We start from the raw sequence: 16,356 nt of genomic DNA, 5'->3' as shown, positions 1-16,356 counted from the left end.
ATCTAGGCCACTTTATTGCTGAGAGCCCACTGCAGTTACATGGGAGGGAAGGACAGCAATACCTAATTTAACACTGCAAAAAAGAGCATCTTGCCACATCGAACCTCTAACTTCTTGTCCAAGTCAAGATTTAGCTTCACGAAACTTGTCTAATGTTCGAGCAATCTACTTCTCTTAAATTATTCACCACACGCTACTATATGGGTATAGATATCTGCATGAAAGCCATTTCCAGACGCCCCACCCTAGTGTCCTGCTTGTCGTCCTCCACACAGCCTTCGCAGCGGCCCGACAGAACCTCCTTCCCCGTAGATCGTGGGCAGTCACAGCTCCACGCTCACCCCTCAAGGGCCTCCTCCAGCAGGAGCACACTTCTCCCTCGTTTCTTCTCGCCGGAGTCCATCAGACTTGGCACAGGAGTTACTCCTCCAGGAGGCTTTCCGGGATTCCCCCGCGGGCCAGACCCTGTTCCGAGAGGTCGCACCCTTCTGTGAACCACGGTCTCTTCGGAAGCCCACTCGTCCTCTGGTAGCAGGGACCCCACCACCACCACCAACAACAACAACCAAATCAGGCCCACAGGCTTGCTGACCGCCTGGACAAACCAGGGTGTCCCGTAGGCTCCCCCCACCTGCGCCCTACTCAACAGTGACCGAAATCTACTTGGTGCTCCCTACGCAAAGGAGATTGGGGCCTATTCGCTGTCTTCAAAGAGTTGCGGAACGGACTGGATTTCCTCGCCAGCCAACACCGCCTCGGCCTCCGTAGGCGCGACACGACTTTCCCCGAGCGCCTGCGCGTCCAGTCTTCGCAGCCGCACGCTCCCCGTCCCGGCATACCCCGCGCCCTCTTCCCCGCCGGCCCCCCGGGGTCCCCGCTGGATGCCGGGAGATGTGGTTTCGGCGAAGGCGGTGCGGCAGTCGGTCGGCGCGCGTGGCAGGAAACGGAAGCAGCCCACCCCCGGCCCCGCCCCCACGCCGCGCCGCTCCCCACCGGGCCAGCACTGACGTGTCTCTCGGCGGAGGTGCTACGCTCCGGAGCGGGCTCCGTCTCCTCGTTCGGAGCGGAGCGAAGCCGGAGCGGGTCCCGGAGCCCAAGCAGCCGCCGCCATGGCAAGTGAGTCCTTCGAGGGCGGCCCTGGTGCTGCCGGGACGCATCAGGGCCCTTTCTCCTCTCCTGTATCTTCGGACGCCCACCCTCCAGGCCCGTCCGGACCCCAGTGCGCGCTGCCTGCACCCTCAGCCCTCCTCAGGGGTCCTCGCCCTCCCCGGGCACAGCCTGCGTCCCTGGGTGGCGCGGCAGGTCTCCCTGTGTCCTAATTCATCTTCTTTTGTTTCTTTCATCAAAGTCAAATTTCTGGAAGTCATCAAGCCGTTCTGTGTTATCCTGCCGGAAATTCAGAAGCCAGAGCGAAAGGTAAGTTCCCCAAATCGCCATCGGAGGAGGCTTGGCGAAACTGGGCCCTGAAGTTTACAGTACGATTAAAGATGGCTTCGACTCCGAGTGGAAACTCTCTCTCTTCCCCTGGAGTGTGGAGTGGAGCGTGCGCTGTGACACCTCAGAGAGCTATGGAGAGGCGGCCTGGTTGTGTGGGAATCCCCCCGAAATCATCGTGCTGTATTTGAAACAGCTTTGGTGGCGGTTGCTCAATGAACAAAGCCTCAGGTTTGCCCTGGCCCAGAGATAGTCTTGGCTGTGGATGAGTAAGGGCTCAGTTAGGATCCCCAGATTGAGTTACTCTCCCTTCTTCAAGCAGATCTTGGAGTGTTTTTCCCCCTGTAGGAAGTGCCCTTTATACCCAGCTGCTAAGGGGAAGAATAGTCACTTTAGACCTAGTTTGTACATTTAATGTAGGCTGTCAGTGCTGAGAATATAGGCATTTTGTGAAGTCTGGTGTTATTCATAACAGGTGCACTAGAAGAAGAAGAGAGAGAAATGTAGCAGCACTATGGTGAATTTTATCAGAATTTCCATGGCTGCACAGCTACAGCCCAAAAGAATGAGTGTTGCCAATGAAAGTAAAGTCCCATGATGAAGGAAAATTTCATTAGATGAACAGAAGTTATCTTGTCTCCACATTCTTTTCAGACTGTTGTTAATGCAGTCACATATGTTTATGTGTAGTCAACATCCATGTGGATGTTTGGGTGCTTGGAGTCTACTTTTGTTCTTTTACATAAAATATATAGTTTCATATAAATGCCTCTCATATGTGCTGCCTTTGATGAACTAAATTGCAAACCTGCCCCCTCCATGCAAGTATCCTGGTATGGGTATGGCTCTGGAGCCTGGCAGGCCTCCTACCCTTTACACCATCTCCTAACAGCCATGTGACCTTGGTGAGAGAGATAGAGTATGTGCAAGCATAGCACACAAACTCTGGAAGAGGTGATGTCTGGTGGTTTGGAAAGATGATGAGAAGTTTCCTAAGGGTGTGGGAGGGAATTCTGACAATATATATTTTGCAGATGCAAAGAAGACAAGACTAGTCAATATTTGGATGAAAGTGGTTAGATGTAGTTCATGTTGATAGGATATAAAGAGTAGATGGAGAGCAATAGGTGAATAAGAAGACCTGACAGATTAAAAGGTCACTTTGGAAGTAAAGGCGACGCCTAGAGTATGGTTTAGAGGCTTTTGCTCTGGAGGATGAGCCAAGGTATTGAGCGAGGATGCATTTAGGAGCTATTTAAGGACAGAGGAGACAGGACTTAAAGAGATTTTGAAATTTTGCTGTTAAGTTTGCTTGTAACCAGAGGAAACTTGGTCATTTTAGAATGAAAAGTCTTGAAAAAATTGTCTACCTTTTTCTTTGTCATGAGGATTGACCTCATGACAAGCTTGTCACATCACTGGTTAATCTGTAAGCTTTCTTTTGGCCAACTTCTACCTTCTTGGTATGGTGGGATGACAAGTGGGAAAGGGAGTGTTCTCAAGCCAAAGAAGAGTTCTGTGAATCCCAGTTCATGTGGAGTGTCTGTAGCCCTAAGTCACACCTCTTTGGCTGGGTGTGTGGAGTCTTCCTAGCCTGTGTCATGGTCCATGTAGAAGGCTCAACTACTGTTCTGATCAGACTGCCATGACCCTGACCAAGCACTCACACAGACTTCTCTCTTCCTCTACAGTTTGGTCCTTTAATACTGTCACTCATTAGGTAGTTCCACCTGAAACCCTCAGTCTGCGTAATAATTCTTGTGTTTCTTAAGCCTTCCACATCCATTCTGGTGGTATAGAAAGAAGATAGTGTTAGAGGAAGAAGACCCAGAATAGTTCCCTCTGTGCCAGTTAGTGACCAAGGCCTTGGGTAGGAAGGGTCTGAACTTTTCTAATGACACCTGTTAATCATCTATAAAATGATTGTCACCATTTCACATAGAAGATGAGAACATTCTTGAAATTAAACAGATGTTACTGTACAGGTTAAGCATGCAGCTCTTCTTGTCCTCCAGTATCACTTACTACATGGTTTTACCTTGGATCATAAAAATACACTATTGGACAATCCCAAATTCCAAATTAGTTGGCTCCAGAATAATAAGATTTTCTTCTAGACTCTGATCAAATGAAAAGTAGTTGCTCAGATGTCGTCAAGGCTTGTCTGTTTTACAAAAATCACTTTTCTGGGCCGGGGATTTAGCTCAGTGGTTTTGCCACCTGCCCTGCAAGCGCAAGGACCCGAGTTTGATCCCCGGCACCAAAAAAAAAGACTTTTCTGTTGTGACGTTCTTGATCTTGGGTCTAACCTGCATTAAGCCGAACGGTTAAGAACACAGGTGTAGACTCAAACTTACTTCAGCTGTGGGATGTGGGACAAATTACTTAGCCTGTCCAAGAGCCAGTTTTCTCATTGTCCTATAAGGATGAAGACTGTGACGTGGGAGGATTAACTGAGACCTTGCGTTGTGCCTCCAAATGGGCAGTGTATGATACCTGTTCTTGGCTTTAGTGCTGTTTGGTACATAGTTCAGCTTCTCTGGTGAACAGAGAAAGGGGTCCAGTGTGAATCCATTTTTATTAACTTGGCTGTGAAACTTCCCATGCTTGCCTTCTTTTCTACAGATTCAGTTTAAAGAGAAAGTGCTGTGGACAGCCATCACCCTCTTTATCTTCTTAGTATGCTGCCAGGTAAAAAGCCCAGGCTTCAGGTTTTGGTGTTGGAGTGGGGTTAGGAGTGGGTTGGAAATGAGGTGCTGACCCCTCTTCTCTCTGCGTGTTTCCAGATTCCCCTGTTTGGCATCATGTCTTCAGACTCAGCTGACCCTTTCTACTGGATGAGAGTGATTCTAGCCTCTAACAGGGGTAGGACTCTGGCTCACTCTGCCTCTTCTCCACACACTGTGGGCTCGACCAGCTTCAGTTTAATTATAGGCTTTGGCTTTATATGGACCTCAGAGAGTGGGAAGTGAGGAATGTCAGCATGCCCCATTGAATATCCTAAGTAAATCCTGCATTCAGCACTGAGGAATACCATCGTGTTTGGAATTGGGTATAAATACAGTGCAAAACCTGTAATAACAAGATAAGTCTACGTTGTAGAGAATTTTAAGAAACATGGGAAAACTAGAATACCTTGTAAATACCTGAAATGATGGGGTGTCGGTTGATAACATCCTTTAGAATGTGTGATTTGTTTCTCAGCTGCATCTTTTCCATATCTATAGGTTAGGCTTATGTGTCATACCACTGTTTTGTATATTCCAACTAGTCACCTGCAGGTTCTGGGAGGATTTTGAATGTGTATATTGATACTGATTTGATTAATCCATTTTAAAAATGTAACTCAAATTAAGTTCCAAATCGGTCAAAAGTATAGCTCATTTTAGCATAATGGGAAGTAGAGGTTTGTTCACAACTAGATGCAGCTGCACCAGCCCTGTTTGCAGACTCTGGAAATGATTTGAATGTTATCCTTTCTTTATTAACTGATGAAGAGACGAACCTTTCTTATCTCTGTAAGTCCAGAATGAATCTGTTCATGGTGAATTTAAATGCAGCAGTCTGTTTAGACACCATGTGACTTCCAGAGTAAACAGAGTAAGATGTTGCCTGGCAGACTGAACAGAATAAATTAAATTGTACCCTAATCGTTGGTATTGGGGGTTATTCTGTAAAGGCTGCTGGCCAACTGAAACACTGGATTTGTGTAAGGGGCACCCATCCAGTTTTGCTCATTCATTCTGACAAGAGGTGTTTTGCTTCTCCAAGGTAACGTTGACTGTCCTGCCTTCCTTTCCCTCAAGGCACGCTGATGGAGCTGGGCATCTCTCCCATTGTCACCTCTGGCCTTATCATGCAACTCTTGGCTGGTGCCAAGATCATTGAAGTTGGTGACACTCCCAAAGACCGAGCTCTCTTCAACGGAGCCCAAAAGTGTAAGAAAGCTTGTGTATCGTGTTCTGATGTCTATGGTTGAGAATCTGAATTTGCTGTAAAGTTGGGGGCATTAAAACAGTTATGCTTTGTACTGTGGAACTTCCTTAGCCAGCCAACTCTGCTGGTGCTCTGTGGCCTATGTTATCGAGAGGTACCAGCCTCACGCAGTGGCGGACAAGGCAGGGGAGGTCCCTGAAGCCACATGATAGAGTGGAGGCAGCAGGTTTGGAGGTCATCCTTCACTGGCCACAGTTTCCTTACCACGTGGAAGGAGGTAGCATCTCCTCAGGGCTGTTGTAACAGTTCAGTTGAATAATCATTCTCAGGGTGCCTGGCACTTAGTAGTTATTCAGCAAGTGTAAGAACATAACTCGGGAAAAATGATCCTCTCAGTGTAGCTCTGCTACCTACTAGCTCTGTGCTGTAGGAGAAAGTCAAATGGCAAATGACAACTCTGAGGGTTCAGCTTCTTCGCCTGTTAAAATGAAGGTACTGGTAGTGGTGTCTACTATGTGTGTCTACTGTGTGTGCCATTACCAAATGCTACGTGTTAATGCTGATAGTGGCCAGTCACCAGAAGCAACCATCTTTAGGCTCTCTGACTGAACAGTGTTAATTAGGAAATGATATTTCCAGTCTCCCATTCAGCCATCTTTTCTTCTACACCATTATTTTTACAGATCTTAAGTTAGTAGGTTAATAATTGACCAAGAAAGACATCTAACTTAAACTTGCCAGTTTGAGACACAAGTTAATATTTTAAAATTTACACATGGAGCATTTTTCAAAAGCAAAGATTAACTGGTTTGGTTTTTCTGTTTGTTTTTTTGAGATAGGGTCTTGCTGTGTAGCTAGGCTGGCCTTGAACTCACAGAAGTTCTCCAGCCTCAGCTTCCTGAATGCTGGGATTAGAGATGTGTGCCAGCACCCAGCCCCCAAAATTAGATGTTTTTTCTTTGATCTTGACAATCTTTTTGTGTTTTTTGCCTTACGAATTTAGGGTTATTGGGCTGGGGGTATATTTTAGAGGTAGAGCACTTGCCTAGAATGTGCAAGGCTCTGGGTTCCATCCATAGCACTGCAAAAAAAAGAGAAAAACAATTTAGGGTTACTGAGCACTTTTTAAAAAGTCAAATAGGGACTTTTAGAGGAAAATTCATTTCCTGTGATAGACTAAACTGAAAAACTAAAGTTGACTCCCAAACTTAGAGACCCACCTAGGACTGAAGAACCAATAAAATAGGTCAGTCCCATTGGGCTTAATGAAATATAATGAGATACAACGAACAGTCCACACAAATCTCTGTCAACACCCACAGTGCTTGGTAGCCGAAGAAACGGGGCCAGTAATCAGACTGGGGGTGGTATGGGATTTTCCCTTTAAAAGCATGTCTGTAATTCCAGCACTCCGGAGGCTGAGGTAGGAGGATTGCCATGAGTTTGAGGCCAGCCTACTGAGCCACATATCGAGACCCTGTCTCCAAAAAAAAGAGTCAGAGCTGGCCCTACCGGCACATGCCTGTAATCCTAAGTACTCAAGAGGCTGAAGCAAGAGGAGCATAAGTTCAAGACCAGTCTGGGTAACACCCTGTGTCAAATGTTTAAAAAATAAAAAGGGCTGGGCATGCAGCTCAATACCACAAAATAAAACCAGAAAAAAACGTAGGGGTCTTTTTATTCAAAGTTAGTGTTCTGTGTTCTGGACTCAGGCCTGGATGGTCAGCCTCTAAGGTGGCCCACATGTAGTTCAACATCAGAGAATCCAGAGCCCAGGTGACACGACAGTGCACTTGGGTGCTGCAGGTGACGACATCACAGAATTGAAGATTGTGCTTGTGTGGCTTGCCTTGGAGACAAGCCAAGAGACTGTGAGCATTTCCTCAAGCATCCTCTGGGCAGCATCAAGATTGACCACTCCTTTTCTCCCCACCGTGGGGCGTGGAGAAGGCGTTCACCAAGGACATCCTCTGCTAGGGTCCCGCTGAGTGTCCTCCGTGACCCGCCACGTTGCGAACACGGTCTTTTGCTTTTTAGTGTTCGGCATGATCATCACCATTGGCCAGTCTATTGTGTATGTGATGACGGGGATGTACGGGGACCCCTCCGAGATGGGTGCCGGCATCTGCCTGCTCATCACCATCCAGGTAACTGGCACCGATGCCACCTCCAGGCACCTCACACCCCTAATCCCTGGGTAGCACTTCAGCTGTGTGTGGGAGGCGGCCCAGAGGACAGGCTCTGACTCAGCCCTCACCATTTATATCAGAAAACCCGATTAGGAAAGAAAGAAGGAACCAGGTCCGCGGGGAACAGTAACACATAGTCTATTTGAGTTTCTTTACTTTCCTTTTTTAAATTTTGACAGCTCTTTGTTGCTGGCCTGATTGTCCTACTTTTGGATGAACTCTTGCAAAAAGGGTACGGCCTGGGCTCTGGCATCTCCCTCTTCATTGCCACCAACATCTGTGAGACCATCGTCTGGAAGGCCTTCAGCCCCACCACAGTCAACACTGGCCGAGGTAAGGGCCCTGCGCTGCCCTGCCAGAAGTAGGTCTCAGGCACACCTGGTTCTTCTGTGTCCCTCTGCAGAGGTTTTCAGATACAGATGCGTTAGATTCAGAACCATACCAAGGCTGCATTTTTCACAGAAGGATAGTCCGTGGACATAGTCCTGCCTCATTTTCCTTAATATATGTGAATCTCCATCACATTTATCTTAACCGGTTGTCTTCTGATGGGGCATCTAAGTCATTTCCAGTTTGTAGTCATTTACATTGAAACGATGAACATCCCCGTACACTTGTCTTTATGTATAATTTCGGCAGTTCCTCTTGGTGCATACTTTTCTAGAAATGGAATTACTAAAGAAACCAAAGCACTTGGTCTCGCAAGAGGCAGCTTTGTGAAAAAGGCTTGAACTTGCGGCTCATCACCTGGGTCCAGATCATGCCCATGCCTGTCATTTGTCCACGTGTGACTCCAGGAAAACTGTCCCCCCACAAAACCAGTTTCCAGGAGAAGATGAGAAAGAACACACAATGTGATTCCTGGCTCATGGAAGATGCATGACAAACATTGCTATGCTGTGCTGTATCTCTAGGGGTGCGGTGAGATCTTGTTTCACAAGATGTTTTTGGTAAAAATTTCTGCTGGGCATGGCGCACACCTGCAATTCTAGCTACTCAGGAGGCTGGGGCAGGAGAATCACAAGTTCTAGGCTACTCTGTAGCTTAGCAAGAGAGACTCCGTTTCAAAATATAAATTAAGACAGGGGGAGAGGGAAGGTAGAGATGGTAGCTTAGTGCTCCCTAGGTTCAATCCCCAGTACTGCCAAAAAGTAAAAATAAATTTTAAAAATGAAAAGTTTTAAACATAGAAAGGAAGGATTACAGTAAAACTTACTAGGAAAAGGAAATGGGCTTTTTGGTCACTAATATGTTCTTCATTCAGAAGAGTCCCGTGAGAAGTATTGATTCATGCACTCGTGTGTTTTTTGTTTTTGTTTTGTTTTTTGTACCAGGGATCGAATTTGGGTCCTTGCGCTTGCAGGCCGGTGGTGGAATCACTGAGCTAAATCCCCAGCCCCCATGTATATTTTTTTGGACTTGAGTGTGGAAACAGTTCTTGGCCTCCAGAGCCCATAAAATCCCCTGTAATCTAATTGGTGGCCTGAAAACTGGACCCCATCAAGTGAGGGGACGCATGCCTGGCGGAGGGTGGAGATGAAGGTATGGCAGATTAGGAGAACCTGGGCAGGAGGCAGGGCTCTGAAGGCCTGGCTGGAGCGGGACAGATGAGGCCATGGGTGGGATTTGTTGATGTCTTTGGCCGTGGCTGGGCCCCTACGGAGCAGAGGTGGAGCAGATGTGCAGCAGGAAGGGCTGGTGTGGAGGGGGAGGGCACCCAGGGCTCTCGAAGCTCTGCCTGTAGGGAAGGAGGCTGTGAGATGAGCTTGGGTGGAGACTCACTGTGGCTGCCTCCCAGACTGGATGGGAACTCGGGGACAGTACAAGTACAAGGTGACTTTGCCTCTGAGTAACACCAGCCCCTCCCAATAGCCTCTTTCCCAGAGATCAGCAGGCAGTGTTTCAAAAAAGAACCATGTGACAAACTAAGAGAGCTAATACCTCATCCTGGCACTGCTCTTACCTGGCTTCCATTGCACAGATACTTTACTAGTTACCTACTAAGTGTGAGACCCTGCTGCAGGCTCTAAAGACAAAGTAAAAATGTGTGATGTGTGCATGTCAGGTGCTTGGGGACTCTGGCTCAGGATGTGTGGGGGTGGGGGAGGTTGTGGTGTTTGTGTGTAATCCAGGAAGGCCTCACTGACAGTTGAGCAGAGTCTCGAGGCGGGTACAAAGGCCCTGGGGTAGGGCTGCACCTCAAGTGTTGAAGGAACATTGCGTATGGCAGGATCAGAGTAAACAAAGGCAGAGGGCTGGGGACAGCCCAGAGTGCTGCTTGTTGGCAGGGAAGCATGAGGAAGTCCTTCCTTCTCATGGTGCTGGACTTCCTCTCCCTGTATAGTAGGGAGGTAGATCACTTCTGTCACACACACCCAAAATTGGGAAGGAGGGCGGCCAACAGAAGACTCTGCAGGCTGAGACAAGGAAGCCAGGGAGAGTCAGGCTGAGTGTTTGTCACGAAAGCCACCTCAGAGCCAGGGTGGTGTGGCTGGTTGTTCAGCTGGGCAGCATCCATCTCCAAGTGGCCCGGCTGTCTCAGGGAGGGCTGGTGCCCCACTGTCCCAGTGCCATAGGCCAGTGCTGCCCACAGCCCCATCTCTGGAAAGTGTCAGCCTCCTGCTGGTGCCAGGCTTGCCTGTGCAACACTGCCCTGATGCCGTCGTCTTTTTTTTTGGTACCAGGGATTGAACTGGGGTCTTTGCACTTGGGCACCAGGCAGCAAAACCACTGAGCTAAATCCCTGGCCCCCGATACCATCTTCTTGCTTCTTACTGTTGCTTTTCTTTTCCCTCATAAGTCTGTTTCTTTGCCATTTCCACAATGTCTGGGTCTCTGTGCACCATGCTACAGCTGCCCCTCTTCCTCAACTAGGTTACCTGCTTCCTGCTTCTGCGCTGTGCTGCAGTTGGGTATGAACTCAGGCTTGGAACCGCCTCGTGTCAGCCTGACAGTGCCCACCTTGGGGCACAGTCAGGGTGAGGCTCGGGCAACCTGAGCTATAGACCAGAGGTGGGCTCTCGGACTCCCTGGGGTTTCCAGGGCTGCTCCTGACCCCTTCCAGCTAGAGCTCGGCAGTGCTCTTCATGGGGCCTTTTAAACTGGCGTCCTCCTCTGCCATGGCTGGTGGCCACAGACCAGGAGTGAGAGCAGTTACTCAAGAGGGGTAGAGCAGCCCCCTGCTGTGGGTCAAATTCTCTGTAGGAGAAATGGAAATGGGAGGAGATTAAAAAACCATAGTGTGTTCCTTTGGCCATGGCATGCGTGCTATGAATGCACAGCCAATTCCACCTTCTCTCAAGTCTTGGCCACTCAGAAGCCAACAGGGAAGCTGAGCCGCTTATTCCTCCACTCACCCCACCTCTGCCTCCTTCCCGACAGGCATGGAGTTTGAAGGTGCCATCATCGCGCTCTTCCACCTGTTGGCCACACGCACGGACAAAGTCCGAGCCCTGAGAGAGGCCTTCTACCGCCAGAACCTCCCCAACCTCATGAACCTGATTGCCACCATCTTCGTCTTCGCTGTGGTCATCTACTTCCAGGTGAGTCCCTCCCAGCTCTTACAGCTCCTTGCTAACTTGACCATAGGAGGGGCCCTGCCCTTTGAGACTTCTTGGGGTCTGAAGTTACTGAGTCTGTTTAACCTGCTTTGAAATAAGAGAATCTAACTGCTAGTTGGCCTTTCTGTAATTGCATTGATTTTTTTTTTTTTTTTTTTGGTACCGGGGATCGAACTCGGGACCTTGTGCTTGTGAGGCAGGCTATGGAACCACTGAGCTAAATCCCCGGCGCTGATTTTTTTTTTTTCTTTTTTAAGACAAGGTCTTGCTATGTAGCCCCAGCTGGCCTTGAACTCTCCTCCTACCTCAAACCTGCCAAGTGCTGGGATTACAGGAATGTGCACCACACCCAGCCCATTAGGAATTTATTCTAAATCCCTTGTATTCTAAGCCCTGCTGTTGTAGGGCTGGGCAGATTGTAAACATAAGATAACAGAAACTCTTGCTACTCTCCAAGGGTTTCAGAGGGAAAGGTTAATACTGTAGAAAGTTCAGCTTTTCTATTGATGAATGAAAGCATTGTAAAGGCTGCTGAGATGCCACCATGTATAATCCTAGCTGCTGGGGAGGCTTAGGTAGGAGGATCACAAGGTGTGCATGCATCCAGCCTGGGTTACACAGTGAAACCTTGTCTCAAAAATAAAAAATAAATAAAAAATAAAAAGGGCAAGAAATGTAGCTCAGTGGAGAGTTCTTGCCTAGCATGTGCAAATCCTGGGTTCTGTCCCAGCATTGAAAGGACCACAGAGAACCACAGCGTTGGAAAGGACCATCCTAGGGTGTGTGACCCCTGTAACGGCAGCACGGGGATGACCACACCTGGAGACCCGCTTTGGGATTTGGGTTCATATCTAAGTGCTTTTCTGTCTGGGCCACATGGGTGCCATGCAGTGGGCTTTGGCTTTTGTCAAGCGTAGGATTGTTCCTGCTGTGCTTGGTCTGGCTGGGAGCACTCTGTGTGGCCCAGGTACAGTAGTGGGTGAGGAAGCCCGGCTCCCTCTCTGCATTGGAGCTGACTAGACAGCAGGGTGTTCTGTGCTTCCCAGGGCTTCCGGGTGGACCTGCCCATCAAGTCTGCGCGCTACCGTGGCCAGTACAACACCTACCCGATCAAGCTCTTCTACACCTCCAACATCCCCATTATCCTGCAGTCCGCTCTGGTGTCCAACCTCTACGTCATCTCCCAGATGCTGTCTGCACGCTTCAGTGGCAACCTGCTGGTCAGCCTGCTGGGCACCTGGTCTGTAAGTGCAGCAGTGCAGCCGGGGCCATCCTCCAGCGGGTAGTATGTGTGTGTGTTCTGCAGGGGACTGACTGTCATTGAAGGTCGTCTCTTTTCCCTAAGAAAGCCATCCTGCGGGCACCTGAGTGAAGCTGTTCTCCTTTCTCTGCTCAGAACTCTGGGTCCTGTGCTGAGCGTTGGGGAGACAGCATTCCCAAGCTTTCTGTTGCTTCTGCCTAGGACACATCCTCCGGGGGACCAGCACGTGCTTACCCAGTTGGTGGCCTGTGCTACTACCTGTCCCCTCCGGAGTCGTTCGGTTCTGTGCTGGAAGACCCGGTCCATGCAGTAGTGTACATCATATTCATGCTGGGCTCCTGCGCCTTCTTCTCCAAGACCTGGATCGAGGTCTCCGGCTCCTCCGCCAAAGATGTGAGTAGGGGCCATCTCTGTGAGGAGATAATCTGTCCCTGTACGGTATGGATAACAGCTCTTCCCAACTGGTGGTGTGCACTTGACACCTGCTGGTGGGTCACCTGACAGCCAGCGCTGGGTCACTGAAAGGAAAGGTTCAGCTTCGCCCATGAGCCCTTGGGGCAGTTTTGAAGTTCTCTGTGTAAATATCATTCATGCCACAGAGGAACAATGAAATATCCACTTCCCCTCAGCATCCAGATTAAAATTGGAGCCAGGGGGCCAGGGATTTAGCTCAGTGGTTCCGGTGACTGCCTTGAAAGTACAAGGTCCCGAGTTCAATCCCTGGTACCAAAAAAAAAAAAATTGGAGCCAGGCTTGGAGGTGCACACTTGTCACTCTAGCACTAGGAAGCTGAGGCAGGAGGATTGCAACTTAGCAACTTGGTAAAAACCTGTGTAACAAATAATAAACGAATAAAATTGAGTGCCTCTTCTGCTTGGACCTCATGCAGGTTGCAAAGCAGCTGAAGGAGCAGCAGATGGTGATGCGGGGCCACCGAGAGACATCCATGGTCCATGAGCTTAACCGGTGAGTGCGCCTGCCGCCTTGCAGTCAGGGCCGAGTGCTGCTTTCTTTTCTGGGTCACGCATCCTTGTGCTCTAGGGTAGAAAAGGTCTCTTTGTCATTAAATATTTATGACCTTGCTAAGCTGTGGACACTGGAGATGTAAAAATGAAAGTGTAGAGCCACCCTCCCGAAAGGGGAGCCTGGGCAGAGAAACAGGCACAGCCCAGCGAGGGCAGAAGGAGACCTCCAGGCAGACAGGGCTGGCAGCAGGCTGCTGTGCACACGCCGCAGGGTGGCCTGAGGTGGCCATCGCCTTGGGCATGGAGAGAAGGGAGGTGGGGGCGTGGGAGAACAGTATTGGCAGCGAGTGTTGTGGGCCTTCTGGGCCACAGTGTCTGTTGGAGCTGCTCAGCTCTTCCACTGTCACTGAAGAGCAACCAGGCAGCACATAGAGTCCCCACTGAACTGTGGCCAGAGTCCACTGGCAGACAGGAGGCCGTTGCACTCCTCTCCCCGCGCGCCTCCCAGTCAACTGCAGAGTGCTGCAGAAATACACTCAAGGCATATCCCTAGATCTTAAGTTTCAAGCAGCCACAGTTTTTTAAAAAACTAGGTGAGATTAATTTGAATATATCTAAGTCAGTATGTCTAGAGTATAACTTCACGTTGCATTGATGTAAGAAAAGTCATGTTGCGGGAGTTTACACTCTTGTTTCCAAGCTAACTGGACAGTCATGGTCCCCGGTCATATGTGGCCCACCTATAGGGCAGCTCTGGTCTCAGCCCACATTGGGAGACAGCCAGTGGCCTGGGAGGGCAGCAGGCTCCTGCATGGTGGGGGAGTCCAGCCCTTACACGGGCCCAGGGAACCCAGAGCTGACCATGTCCCGGCCCCCAGGTACATCCCCACGGCCGCAGCCTTCGGTGGGCTCTGCATCGGGGCCCTCTCAGTCCTGGCCGACTTCCTGGGTGCCATCGGGTCTGGAACTGGGATCCTGCTGGCAGTCACCATCATCTACCAGTACTTTGAGATCTTCGTGAAGGAACAGAGCGAGGTTGGCAGCATGGGCGCGCTTCTGTTCTGAGTAGGAGGCCGCTTGAGCTGCCAGAAGGAGCCCCACCGCAGAGGGTGCTGCTGTGGCATACAGACTAATGTTTAATGATGACTTTTTAATTTCATATTCTTTCATTCCACTGTGTAAAGTGCTAGAAATTTTCCAATTTGAAATTTTGCTTTTAGTTTTCCGCCATTGGCAAAAAAAACTATAGAAGGGAAGTGTTTGTCAGCTGGCCACCGGAGCCAGGGTGGTAAGCAACTGTCCCCAACTGTCCATGTCACTTTTGTCTGAACCTTCACAGCTCCGGGGGTCCCCACTATCCCCCACACGGGTGGGCAGTGTCCCATTCCGGTTGGAAGCACAAACTGAAACACCTTCAGGGCAATGCTGGAGCGGCGTGTGTGGCCTCTGGGGACGTGGACATTGGATCCCCGTCTGTCTCCATTGTCCCCTGGGAGGCTGGCTTAAGACTGTTCTGTCCAAGACTCCACTGTCCCTTTTCTAAGGTCTTCAGGTAGAGCTCAGAGGTGCACAGTCTCTGGAACTCACTGCACCGCCATGGGTCCTTCGAACAGTGCACCAGGAGGGCTGCCTGGTCCTACTGCTGCCTGTTGTGCTGTCTCCTAGTGGCTGCGCTCACTGCTCCCCTCCGTCCCTAGGGAGGGGAGCCACTGTAGCCGCGCCAGACCCAGAAGGGAAAGGCTCAGGGTCCAAGCCACTTCCGCCTCCCACTCGTGTTTTAGAATCTCTTTTTGCTCATATGCAGGTAAGCAGATGACAAGACACCACCAGTCTCCTTGCCTTCACCAGGGCCATGAGCGGGGACAGGTGTGCAGGTGGGGTGAGGGCCCAGTCAATCGGGGGGTTTCCTGGGAACATTGCTGCAGTTTGAAGACTCACAATTATGTTGGAAGTAAGCTCTGTCTAGGAGGACAGTCGACAGATGACAGGGTAAAGCCTCTGGCCTCAGGGAGGCCCTCTTAGGAGGGGAACAGAGGCTCTGGGCTGACTCTGGGCTCTAGATGCAGGTGGGACCAGGGTACTCGGCACTCTTGTGGCTTCTTCCTGCCCGAGACCTCACTGGCAGTGCTGACTGACATCAGCACAAGCCAGGGTGGGCAGGGCCCTCCCCGAAGCCAGGACTTATACCAGTGATGGCAAACCTACTGCAAGCGTGCCACAGCGGGCTGTTTGTTTCATTGAAAGCTCTAAAAGGTTTGCCATCACTGGCTTACACCATACCACACGCGGCCTTGTCAGACCCAGTCCTGAGCAGCCTGCCCTGTGCCCTGTGCCACTGCAGCCACAGCTGGGCTCACCCCTGTGGTTGGCGGTCATGGGATGGGTGGGTGCTGATCCTGGCTTCCAGGGGACTGTCACTGTGGATGCCTAAACGGCACAACTGAGATACAGTGAATATGTGACAAATAAAGCCAACTTTTTACAAGCTGCCTAGTCACATTCTCTTTTTTTTAAAAAAAAAAAAGTTTATTCCTTGAAAGGCAGGCAAGCACAGAGGGCTCTCATGTACCTTTAGGATGGAAGGCTCTACCAAGGCTCCAGGGTCCCCACGTGGATGTCCCTCCTCAGGCCACTCTGCAGTAGCACCGTCCTGTGCACTCACATTGATGGTAGAGTGGAGTGGGTGGATGTCAGGAGGCCTGTGGGGTCCCAGCCCCAACACTGCCCGGCTGGCTGGAAGAGGTCTGTGAACTGGGGAAACTCCCCCGGGGAAGGCAGAGTGGGAGCCCCGCTCAGCAGCACCTCCGTGTTGGCAACGCCAACTCCACCTCACCTGGGGTCACTTGCTGTTCCTGCTCCCATGCAGCATGTGTTCTGCCACCCACTTGCTGCACATGACCTCATGTCACCCCCAGTAGACCCCAGGGGAAAACAGCCAAAGAAACTAAGACCCAGGGAAATAGTGGCCAAAGTCACAGCCATGCAGTGGTGGGGATGCAAGGCCCAGGCTC

General features: G+C 50.2%; 1 protein-coding gene across 1 annotated transcript; it reads left to right on the top strand.

Moving 5' to 3' along the window:
• The first annotated feature begins 810 nt into the window (after positions 1–810).
• On the top strand, positions 811–15,830 carry Sec61a1 (SEC61 translocon subunit alpha 1). Its single transcript, XM_087196949.1, has 12 exons — positions 811–1,116; positions 1,349–1,416; positions 4,060–4,125; positions 4,221–4,299; positions 5,241–5,372; positions 7,408–7,517; positions 7,739–7,892; positions 10,941–11,101; positions 12,166–12,363; positions 12,582–12,773; positions 13,270–13,346; positions 14,224–15,830. The coding sequence occupies exons 1-12, from the start codon at positions 1,110–1,112 to the stop codon at positions 14,408–14,410; spliced, it is 1,431 nt and encodes a 476-aa protein (XP_087053075.1). The 5' UTR covers positions 811–1,109; the 3' UTR covers positions 14,411–15,830.
• The last annotated feature ends 526 nt before the right edge of the window (positions 15,831–16,356 follow it).

This window comes from Heterocephalus glaber, unplaced genomic scaffold (assembly GCF_053883595.1).
Source record: "Heterocephalus glaber isolate CG9 unplaced genomic scaffold, H.glaber_assembly_v1.0 deba00001645, whole genome shotgun sequence".
In the NCBI taxonomy this organism is placed as follows: Eukaryota; Metazoa; Chordata; class Mammalia; order Rodentia; family Bathyergidae; genus Heterocephalus; species Heterocephalus glaber.
This window is presented reverse-complemented; position numbering and strand designations above follow the sequence as displayed.

Coding starts and splice junctions, on each gene's coding strand:
- Sec61a1 (XM_087196949.1), top strand. Junction 7,893..10,940: donor CACAGTCAACACTGGCCGAG/GTAAGGGCCCTG, acceptor CCTTCCCGACAG/GCATGGAGTTTGAAGGTGCC. Junction 12,774..13,269: donor CCGGCTCCTCCGCCAAAGAT/GTGAGTAGGGGC, acceptor GACCTCATGCAG/GTTGCAAAGCAGCTGAAGGA.